Here is an 11,910-nt window from a genome sequence, read left to right as displayed (position 1 = left end):
AAGTACTTATTTACTTGCAGAAATTTTAACATAACATATATTTTCCCAGTTTATGAGATGGGATTTATTCAACTGGTAATATTTCAGGTCTGAAGATACCTGCCTACCTTTAGGATTCATTCATCTAATACAGACTGTCCCAGTCAACTTCCACTATGACGGGCGAGGGACTACAGCCATGGGTATAAACATGAAGAAATCAACATGCAAAGAACACCCAATCATAAACATTCCAACAGTTCCCCAGAACTGGTGTCACTGCTCTCTGCCTCTGTTCAAGATTATCTTGGTGACAGAGGGGGGAAGTGGAGGTTAATAAACTTCAAACATTTTAAGCAGGAAGATCTTTGTCAGAGTCATGGAGACTAAAAGTCGGATGGTGTTCCCAGAGGCTGGGGAGAGGGAAGTGAGGAGTTATTACTAATGGACACAGAGTTTCCGTTTGGGAAGAGAAAAAAGTTCTGAAGATAGATAATGCTGATGGTCCTGCGGCAATGTGAACATACTTAATGCCACTGACAAGAGCCAGGAGAAATGTCAAAATGGTAAATTTGATATAGTGTATATTTTACTACAATTAGAAAAAGAAAACAAAACAAAACAAAATCAAAGACCTTTTAACCTTCTTTGGGTCACAAAGTATTAACAAGTACTGAATATGAGCAAGAAACTGTCTTCCATATAAAGCAAATGCCTCGTGGTCTGACTACATAACGGTCGTCATTCACTTTTGCCTCGAAAGGCCAAACATAAATGTCTCTAAACTCGTTATAGCAATGATTAAAAATACTCAAGAGCCACACTATGGACCTACATGGAGGTGTTGGAGATACTAAGAGCTAGATAATGGAATGATTGGTTTTGCCTCTCATCCAGAAATTTGGCACTATAAAAGTACAAAGTACATGTGAACTTCCTAGGGAAAAAAATACTTTTTCTTCCCACTTCTAAGTGTATTCTTTCATACATGTTGAGGACTTACTGAGTATAAATTATTGTGATAGAGGCTGGTGTCTGCTTTCATGGCTGGTTTCTTGCAAGCGTGCGTCATTGTTTGGTCGCGAAATGCAGCCCTCCGAGTGACTGGTGCCTGGCCTCCAGGGACCTGAGAGGAGTCCAAGTGAGGGCAGACCCAGGAGTGTCGCATCTTCTCAGCCTCTCTAAACGCGGAGCTCCCAGTCTCGCTGAGCGCCTCTTCCGTCTGCGATGTCAGAACAGTCCTCCATTTGCTACGGCGAACAATGTAGACAGAAGACGGGTCAAAAGACAATCCTCAAACTTGTGCTATCCTTCTGCACCCGCCTTCCCCAGCACCTTCTTCATGGCTTCTTTAACATCCTTGTTTCTCAGTGTGTAGATCAGGGGGTTAACACTGGGAGTGACGATCGTGTAGAAGAGAGTGAGGAACTTGCCCTGGTCCTGGGAATAAGTGTTTGCTGGCTGGAGGTACATGTATATGATGGTGCCGTAGAAGAGAGAGACGACGATTAGGTGGGAGCTGCAGGTGTTGAAGGCTTTCTTTCGCCCAGCGGCTGACTTGATCCGAAACACCGCTCGCGCGATGTAGCCGTAAGAGACGAGGATGAGGATGAGTGGCGCCAGGATGATGAAGATTGCCAAGGCGAACGCCAGCGCCTCGAGGCTCATGGTGTCTACGCAGGCCATGCCGATTAGTGCTGGCATCTCACAGAGAAAGTGGTCCACCCGCCTGTGCCCACAGCGGGGTAGCATCAACGTCTGGGGTGCCATTATGAGGGAATTGCCAAAGCCACTGAGCCATGCCACTGAAGCCAGCTGCCCGCAGAGTCGCGGGTGCATGATGACGGTGTAGTGCAGGGGTCTGCAGACCGCAGCGTAGCGGTCGTAGGCCATCACGGCCAGGAGGACGCACTCCACCCCTCCTAGAGCCAGGACGAAGTAGAGCTGGATGGCGCAGCCCACATAGCTGATGGTCTTGTCTGAGCCCCGAAGGTTGTAGAGCATCTGAGGGATGGAGCCCGTGGTGAAACACATGTCCAGGAACGAGAGGTTGGCCAAAAAGAAATACATTGGTGTGTGCAGCCGGGAATCCAGAGCGGAAAGCAAGATGATGGTCATGTTGCCAAGAAGAGTCAGCAGGTAAAAAGTGAGGACGACCACGAAGAGGATCAGCTCTAGGTGGGGACGGTCGGAGAAACCCACCAGGATGAAGCCTTCGAAAGAGCTGGTGTTGTGTTTCTCCATCACCTCTGGCCATATATCACCTGTTAGGAGAAAGATGAGCATCTTTGAAGAAGGTAGAAGGGTGCCTGGGCGGCTCAGTCCATTGTGTCCAGCTCTTGGTTTTGGCTCGGGTCGTGATCTCAGGTGTGAGATGGAGCCCGTTCTCGGGCTTCTTCCTGGGTGTAGAGCTTGCTCAAGGTTCTTTCTTTCCCTCCGCCCCTCCCTCACTGCACCCCGACACCCTCACAACGGCTCACACCGCACACTCTCTTTCAAAGAAATGAACAAATGAACAGTGAGTATAGCTATACTCCCTCAAAATGAAATGACGGGTAAAATGGTAGAAGAGAAATGCCTTTGAAAATGCTAAATGCTTGACTCAGGATTTCAGTAAGTAAGTCATTATTTGGTCGGAGGAGCACAGTATTTGGGGGTTTTTCAGATTCATGGCTGTGATTATTTACCAACAATTTGCATCTTTCTTTTAAGTTTCACAGCTCGTTATTTCAACAGCTCATTATTTTACAAGGAAATAAATTGATCCACTTTTTCTTTCTTTCTTTCTTTTTTATGGGGAAACATATTATGTAAACCATGGATAAGAAAAGTGGCTTATGGGTCCCTGGGGAGCTCAGTGGATTAAGCCTCTGCCTTCAGCTAAGGTTATGGTCTCAGGATCCTGGGATCAAGCCCCACATCGGGCTCTCTGTTCAGCAGGGAGCCTGCTTCCCCCTCTCTCTCTGCCTGCCGCTCTGCCTACTTGTGGTCTCTCTCTCTCTATATCAAATAAATAAAATCTTTTAAAAAATGGCTTATATATCTGCATCAGAGAACCAGGTTTGCTGTTAGGTGAAACCTTATTCTTAATACTGTCCCATCAATACTGGGAAAACCTGGAGTCATATCCAGACTCAAAAGGGTACAAGTGATCAAGCAAAAACTTAGGAGGAAGATGACTTTGTTACTGTTTATAGCTATACCTCTGATTCTGTTCATTATATTCACCGGAGCATGACCCTAGCATATCTTCACCTCTACCCAGTCCTATCCTCATCCTCTGTGATAAAATTATGTTTTATATCACCCTAGTTTATTTTAACTCCGGGACTAGGTAACTTCTCTGAAGTTGCAATGCTTTCCTGTAAGGATGAGAAGTTGCCAGAACTCAGTCGCCAGTGGAGCTCCTACCCAATGTTCTTTTGTCAGCATTTCCTCTCCTATGATTCACACTTTATTCTCACAAAGAACTCTACTTTCAGGAAGACTACATTGATTATTTTATTTATGTGTCTCTTAGGATCCCATAGAACTGAAAGATGGTATACCTTCGAGTACTCTTTCAATTATTTGGCATGTCTTAGGGTATTTGTATAATGTAAACTAACCAAGGCAAAGTCTCATTCTAACATTTTTGCACACGTTCCTAAGCACTAGTAAGAAGTGATGGAATTGGGATTCATTATGTCTCTCAGGTGCATCAGGGCACAGAATAGGGGTCCGCTGCTCTAAGAATGCTTTGTCATAATTACATCATGAGTTGGCATGTGTTGATAACAACTTTAAGATTTTGTTCGCTAAAACTTTGCGGTTGGGCGCCTGGGTGGCTCAGTGGGTTAAGCTGTTGCCTTCGGCTCAGGTCATGATCTCAGGGTCCTGGGATCGAGTCCCGCATCGGGCTCTCTGCTCAGCAGGGAGCCTGCTTCCTCCTCTCTCTCTGCCTGCCTCTCTGCCTACTTGTGATCTCTCTCTGTCAAATAAATAAATAAAATCTTAAAAAAAAAAAAAAAAAACAACTTTGCAGTTATCGGAAGTTGCAGGATTGTCAAGGTCATAGTCCAGAGGCTGCGGTGAGCATCTCTGGTGGTCAGGAATGGACAGGATAACATGGAGGGGGATACCTAATCCGCTGATTACATGACTGACAACCAACACTTAGAATCAAGCCAGCACTGAGAGCTTTTCCTCCACCTCCTGTAACATAGAAATTTTAAAAATATGTAATAGGAAAGAGCATATATGTATATATAAATGATTATTCTTTTACATGATATATGAGGGTGTCCATCCTTATTTAAACCTAATACAATGGCTTCTAAACACAGCCATGATCATTTTCTCCCAAGAACTATATGCATTAGTTATTTAATGGCACAATGCAATTTATCACTTGTTGCATTTAAGTAAGTTTCCATTGTTATGGGAAACAACAGGATTTTGTATATCCTCTGTGACTTCTGAATCCTTGACCAGGTAATTTCAATTTCATAAGATTTAAAAAAATTGAACCAAATAATGTCTCAATATCAACCATTACGAATTTGTCTATAATGAGTCAGAATGGGGATTTATTGCTTACATTGTTTGGAAGAATGAATATCATGTCTCAGGACTAAGAGAAGTGTTGGCACGTCATAGCTAGACAAGCTGCCTGTTCTGTGACACATGGAAGAGGAGGTAAATGCAAAGGCCAGAAACCTTGAAGAATATTTTAGAAATCTCTTTCACTGACTCTCCATTTGGAGTTCAAAATCCAAGTTCAAAATCATTTTAAACACTCACAATCACAGAGAGCTCATTATTCAATATACTCTCATGCCATGCAGGACCATATTTGTATTTTTAGTCTTAAGATTTTTCAATTCAGTAGATTCCACTTCCTTTTAAATTCATTTTGGGGATAAAAATTCCATTAATGAGTTCAAAATCTCTCTCCAACTTCTTCATAGAGTGAGTGATCTTAAACTACAATCTTTAAAATTTGATGAAGCCTATGAAAATAAAGTACACAGACATTTATGCTGTGAATATTGGCATAATATGTGAAATTGCATATGATTCAGCTGTGGTCTAATGCGAAAAACAACCCAGATACCTGGCTGAAGGCCAAGGTCACATTGCTTCCTGCACAGGATCATTAACTTACCAAATTTGACTGCCGTGTCAAAAATGCCATGTCCACGGTTCCTTGCCTTTCTTGGGACTTCACTTGGAAATCCAAGTGGGATGACCAGAGTGAAAACGAGAAGGAAAGAAAGAGGACATTTTGGAAATCTGCAGAAAAGGGAAGGGGATAAAGAGGCAAGACCCACGCAGCAGTGACTCTGGATGGACAAAGAGAGGGTATGGATGACCACACAGTCGTTACGCCCCCTGAGGGCCCCTAATATCCACATTCCCCTCCCACCCCAGAGCGGTGGTCAGAAGCCTGGATGTCTCCGAGGCGCACACAGCGTGGGAGTACTGAAAGATCAAAGGATTCAAGTTTGGAAAAAAAGAACTTCTTACTGGTTTCGGAGTTGATATAGAATTGGATGTTTCCTCTTTTGCCTCACCCTGCGGAGTTTCTTTTTAAAAAAATTCCCTTAACTAATTATCTCTAATGAGATGTGGGAGAACTTATGGTCTCAGGAGAAATACCACTCTTCCCAACACCCCCCCACACAGACACACCAGATTCCCCCACGAGACAGACTGAGCGGGGGCACCAGATCTTCCTCACCGGGCCTCATCAAGTGACGATAACCACACAGGCCTGGAGAGGGGCCAGTTCACACTCAATTCAGAAAGGAACCTAGAATCAGTGGAAAGAAAGATGTGCCGGGATCTATATGTGCCTCAGTTTACTTTTGTGATACGTGTCCCCTGCTACTTTCTTATTGCATGCAGTGTAGAGAGGTGCTAGGCATAGTCCTTCACCATTGTGTTTATTCAAGATTAACTTTCTGTGCCATTATAAGGCCCTTAATAGGACAGCTTAACTTGAATATTTTCCATTTAGGACAGATTTATCAAGAGTAAGCTAAAAAAGAGATTGTTTTGACATTTAAGTTAATATAAAAACAAAAAAACAGACCCAAAATATTAAAATAACTTCATTTCAAATTGCCCAGTTAATTTTAGTATAAAAGTATTGAAATTATCTCAAGAATGTTACTATCTATCTGACTGACAAATGACTTCACTGAAGTCATTAGACGAAACAGGTTTTGGTTTTTAAAAAAGATAAAAAATTGGGGTGCCTGGATGGCTCAGTGGGTTAAGCCTCTGCCTTTGGCTCAGGTCATGATCTCAGGGTTCTGGGGTAGAGCCCCACATGGGGCTCTCTGCTCAGCAGGGAGCCTGCTTCCCTGACTCTCTGCCTACTTGTGATCTCTCTCTCTCTCAAATAAATAAATAAAATCTTTAAAATTAAAAAAAAAGACAAAAAATAATAGTATGCATGTGCCATTTCAGACCCCTTTCCTATCTGTTACAGTCATAAAGTGACCAACATAGAAACAACTGCCTTTCAAAAGCTCATTTTCTATATTTAGCTGTCAATGACTTCAAAGGAAGAGATTTTAATTGATCCACATGAGATCAGTCTATAATTATGCTTTGTACATCTAAGATATCACTTGGATTTTAATAACCATTATTATTAATATTTACGGCCAACCAACTTCAGTGACACTTCTGAACACTCTGCCAAGTAGAAACAGAACATAACTGCTCATTACCACGTCAAACACTAGGTTTTAAATATAAACTTATTAAAGTCATATAGTATAATCTTTTTTAAAAGATTTTTTAAATTTTTATTTATTTGAGAAAGAGAGCATGAGCAAGGGGAGTGGGAAGGGCAGCCTCCCTGCTGAGCAGAGAGCCCAATGTGGGACTCAATCCCAAGACCCTGGGATCATGACCTGAGTAGAAGACAGATGCTTAACTGACAGAGCCACAGGTGCCTTCATATAGTATAATCTTAATAGCATTACTTATATTGTAAAGGTGAAATATATGAGTGAGAAATGATAGAATTACCATCTCCATTAATTTATAAATGAATGACATGCAATGATTTTTTTCTGTCAACAAATATGGAAACACCTAGATGAGCAATCAAATCTAATCAATATTAGTTCTGTATTTGAGCAAACTTCTTGGCACAGTCAGATGAGCCCTCCTCCCAAGAGTAGCTTCTGAGTCCTAGACGGAGTTGTTAGTTTGTACTACCGTCTCAGCCGAAGATTTTCTCATGGAAACTGGGGAGAAGTATCTAGAGAATTTGATGCTGTCAAGAATTTCCTATCTGAGATAATGAGCCCCCCGAGAAACAGAGACGAGGTCCTCATAGTGCACTTAACTCCACGAGGGACGTGAAATTGTTAGCAAAAAAGGACATTTTAGAACCAACCTTTAAATTTTTTTACCACCTCACTTCTACCCCTTTTTCTCACTCCTGGCCCATCACCACCCTTAACTATTACAAATGCATTTAAATTTGTAACTGACGGAAATGTTATAGTTAAGGAAAGCCCTTTCTTGTGGGATAAAATAATACAAGGTTTATATAATATAAGGGTTTATATAATCCAAGGGTTATAAGTGACTACAGGAGATGCTTGCTGGCGTCACCATATGATGTAGCATGTTGTAATGTGACGCCATAGTCTATACATACGACACCAAGTCTATACGTCCATGTCAGTCATTTTCATCAAATACAAGTACCTTTAAAAAAAAAAAAAGATTGTATTTATTTATTTGACAGACAGAGATCACAAGTAGGCAGAGAGGCAGGGAAGCAGACTCCCCGCCGAGCAGAGAGTCCGAAGTGGGCTCGATCCCAGGACCCTGAGATCATGACCTGAGCCAAAGGCAGAGGATTAACCCACTGAGCCACCCAGCCCCCCCTCTTTTTTTTAAGTAATCCCTACCCCCACCGCAGGGCTCAGACTCACTACCCCAAGATCAAAAGTCTCATGCTCTTCCAACTGAGCCAGCTGGGCATCCCCATCAAATGCAATTACCTTTAAACAAACCTCTTTTATTGTAACTGAATCTAATTTATCATCAGCCTTTGTGGAAGTAAAGAACAGATTATTTAGAAAACAGAAAACACACACAGTCATAAACTTTGATGTTAAGTGTCCATCATTTCTTTGACCTTCATTTCCCAAGTCTTTACCTCATTGTGGTTTGACCAGTCACCAAGTCTTAAAACATCACAGTGTCCCTGAATGCTCATATTCCTGAAGTTTTAAGGTTACACATTATCTTCCTTCTTTCTCCCTTGCTCTTCTTCTCCCTTTCCACTTCTCTGGCCCAGCCAGTAAATCATTAACTCTAACTTGATCTGTTACAAGACTCTCTGGAATCTTGTTACTAAAAATTATTTCTCACTTTGCTACAAAAGGAGTTTTTCTTAACTACAGGTGTTCTCATGCCAGTGCTTGAAGCCCTGAAGTGACCCTTATTATTACCTATGGAAATACACATATATTCCTTAGTATTCATGTTGGTTCTGGACCAGCTTCCATTTCCAGTTCCATCTACAAGAGCTTCTGTTTATTTTATACTTCAAATGCATTAAACTCCTCACCATTTTCCTTAACCAATGATAAGCTGAATCATCTTTGAAAAAAACTTGTAATAAAGGGGAAGGAGAACAGCCTTAGAGACAGAATGGCTCAAACTCCAGCTCAGAAACAAGTGAGATAGGCTTAAAAACTAGAAACCTCACTATCACGGGGGAGAAAAAGTACTTTGAAGAATTTCTATAAAATTAAATAAGATCAGAAATATTAAAGAGCTAGCATTATCCTTGAAATAAAGTAGATCTTTAATAATGGTGATTTTTCCTAACTATATGTCTCCTTGCTTGATGTTCTTTCAGATGGGAATGTTCATTCTATTAAACAAATACTAAAATCATGAAGGTTAGTTAATATGCTTCCTAGAAGATCCTCTTAATGCTCTTTGATTTGGGGCTGCATTTTTATCTGGGTTCCAGAAGCTCTTTATTTGCAATCCACTTATTTGTACTGTACTTATTACCCTCTATATTGGATTTTAGTTTATTTTAAAGAAAACCTAAAGAGTCAGATTATTAGAGAGTAAATTCCTGGTTAAGAGGATAAAATAGAGTGAGGAGAAGGGAAAATTTAGAGGAGTTGAGCAAAATGAAAGAGTTGATATGTTTGTGGTGGTTGTATGTAGGGTAGAAGATAGTAGAGTAGGAGCAAAAGACTTAATCTACTTAAAGGATATCATGAGAGACCCCTTTGGTGGAAAATCACATTGTCTAATGCCTTTATTGTGCATTTACACAAAGTCAAGTATACAATAAGAATTACTAGACATGAAAAGAGGCAGGACCATATCATCAGTAATCAAGATTTAAAAAAAAAAAAAAAAAAAGACCATAGAAAGAGATCCCTAGATAACCCAGATCATGAATCAGTAGATGAATTTTTTTTTAAGATTTTATTTATTTATTTGACAGAGATAGTGAGAGCAGGAACACAAGAAGGGGGAGCAGCAGGTGGAGGGAGAAGCAGGCTTCCCATGGAGCAGGAAGTGGGACTCCATCCTAGGACCCTGGGATCATCACCTGAGCTGAAGGCAGATGCTTAATGAGTGAGCTGCCCAGGCACCCTGAGTAGATGAATTTTTTTTAAGCTGAATAGATGAATATATTAACATAACTGTGATTAGTTTGTTGAAGAGTAAAACCAGTAATGAGAGTTTCACCAGAGACTTGAAATGTAAAAAAGAATAGAATGGGGGCACCTGGGTGGCTCAGCGGGTTAAAGCCTCTGCCTTCAGCTCAGGTCATGATCCCAGGGTCCTGGGATCTAGCCCCGCATCGGGCTCTCTGCTCCGTGGAAAGCCTGCTTCCTCCTCTCTCTCTCTCTGCCTGCCTCTCCGCCGACTTGTGATATCTCTCTCTGTCAAATAAATAAATAAAATCTTTAAAAAAAAAAAAAAATAGAATGTAGGAATGAAAAGTAAAATAACTGAGAAAACTCAGTCTGAGTTTAACATCATAACAGAGAGGGAGTGACTAGAAGTAGGGAAAAAAAATCAACAATAACTTTAGCACCAAGAAAGAAGAAGATAGAGACAAATTACGGACATAATCACACAAGGGTCAAACGCAATTGGTTTAAGATACAAATGATTAGGGTATGAGATGGAGAAGTGAGAAAGAATGGGGCAGAGGCAAAATACAAGAAGATAATTGTTTAGAATTTTCTAAAACCAATTAAGAACACCAACTAACATATTCAAGAATTTCAGAAACTAAAAAAGATAAACTAAAAAATAAAACTGCATTAAAGTTTATTTTCTTAGACATGCTACTATAATATAAGCATGATTCATAAAAGGAAAAAAAATCAATAAATTGGACTCCATCAAGACTGGAAACGTTTGCTTTGTTAAAGTCCCCGTCAGGAGCATAAAAGACCACCTATAGACTGGAAGAAAATATTTGCAAACCATATGCCTGACAAAAGACTCATGACTAGAATATATATAAAGAACTCTCAAAACTCAACTGTAAAAACACAAATAATACAATTTGAAAATGGGTAAAAAATATATAACTGACATTTCACCACAGAGGAAATAAGGATGGCAAATAAGCACATGAAGATACATTCAAGATCACTAGCCGTCAGGGAGAGGCTGTAAAGTCCTGTGAGATGCTAAGATGATGGAGGATTCTACAGTTAATGGTCACGGCATGCAGCTGGAGGGCTGAGGGAGGAAACGGTCAAGGTATTCTCTAGTCCCTCCCTATGGGTGTTATTGGCTCACTTAAATGAGTTTTAGAACAAATAGCCACACCAGGAGGTACATGCCAGGTACCAGAAGCTGGATTCATTCTTATAGAACAAACGCCGCAACTTCAAGACCAATTACAATTAAAATCACTACACGATTAAGCTTACAATAATCCATTTCATTCCACTTGTCCTATCATGCAAATGTCTATGCACAGGACAAGCCAAAAATGTAAATAGGGACCAATGCAGTCTTTCAGGTCTTTCATGAAAGCCTTATTGTCTGAAATCCTCCCAGGAAGTGGTACTGATTTTTGTAACAGTATTTTTGTAGCGGACAATTCCCACAACTTCCATGTCACCCTTCCAGCCATAATGGGTTTTGCCCTGTGGGTCAAGGAATCTACGTGGAGGTTGTTTCAGTTGTTGAGTACACGTGATCCATACATCTAGAATCAAGGAAAATGAGCACAAATTGGATTTGCGCTCCCCCACCCCCGCCTCGACCCACAGAAGATAAACTGGACTGAAAACAGTCTGTCATTAACTGCTGCAAATCTCAACATTTAGTGGTTGACTAAGAAATCAGAGTCTCCAGGGAGAAAAAAGATTAGCTCAGAGCTAAGATCCAATAATCCTAGAAAAAAGGACTCCCTTTCCCAAGATCACAATTACTCAGATAAATGGTTGGAGGTACCACTGGAGGAATAGAGGAGAAATACTCCCGTTTTGTGGATTTGTGGTCTTACGGGACATCTTTGCAGGATGCTGGCCCTCTCGTTAATGTAATTCTCAATGCCAGTTCTTACTTCTACCATACATTGATGTCCTCCGGGCCATGTCATGGTCAGGAAGTGAGTGATGCAGCTGCACATAATAAATCCATTTATATCCTAATGAATTTCTAGCAAATCAAATGTACTTACTAGAGCCCATGATTGAGCCCAAATTTTAAAGTAAGTAAACATTAAAGATTTCTCAGCTATTCAGACTAGAACATTAACTCCAAATTTAGTAAATCCAAACTGATGAGTTCACCTCAATGTAAAATGGTCTCCCTCCCTGGAAACCATTCCCACACTTAGTCACTACAGTTCTACTGATAAAAATTGAAGTAAACTACTGCAGCTCTTTCAGTGTGAAAGCCGTTCTTCCC

At 40.8% G+C, this 11,910-nt stretch overlaps 1 protein-coding gene across 2 annotated transcripts; it reads right to left on the bottom strand.

Moving 5' to 3' along the window:
* Window positions 1-1,284: 1,284 nt before the first annotated feature.
* LOC122900284 (putative olfactory receptor 2W6) lies at window positions 1,285-11,032 on the bottom strand. Of its 2 annotated transcripts, XM_044238842.1 has the most exons (2): window positions 11,005-11,032; window positions 1,285-2,192 (listed from the first exon to the last, which is right to left on the bottom strand). In XM_044238842.1, exons 1-2 carry the CDS (start codon window positions 11,021-11,023, stop codon window positions 1,285-1,287), a joined length of 927 nt encoding a protein of 308 aa, XP_044094777.1. In that variant the 5' UTR covers window positions 11,024-11,032. The 2 variants fall into 2 exon arrangements, with proteins under 2 accessions (XP_044094777.1, XP_044094767.1); XM_044238832.1 differs by lacking the exon at window positions 11,005-11,032 and having other exon boundaries at window positions 1,285-2,232.
* Between the last annotated feature and the right edge of the window lie 878 nt (window positions 11,033-11,910).

Source organism: Neovison vison, chromosome 1 (genome assembly GCF_020171115.1).
Source record: "Neovison vison isolate M4711 chromosome 1, ASM_NN_V1, whole genome shotgun sequence".
Classification (NCBI taxonomy): Eukaryota; Metazoa; Chordata; class Mammalia; order Carnivora; family Mustelidae; genus Neogale; species Neogale vison.
The sequence above is the reverse complement of the archived record's forward strand: the minus strand, read 5'-3'. Positions and strand labels throughout refer to the sequence as shown.

Coding starts and splice junctions, on each gene's coding strand:
- LOC122900284 (XM_044238832.1), bottom strand. CDS start 2,223: ATGGAGAAACACAACACCAGCTCTTTCGAAGGCTTCATCCTGGTGGGT.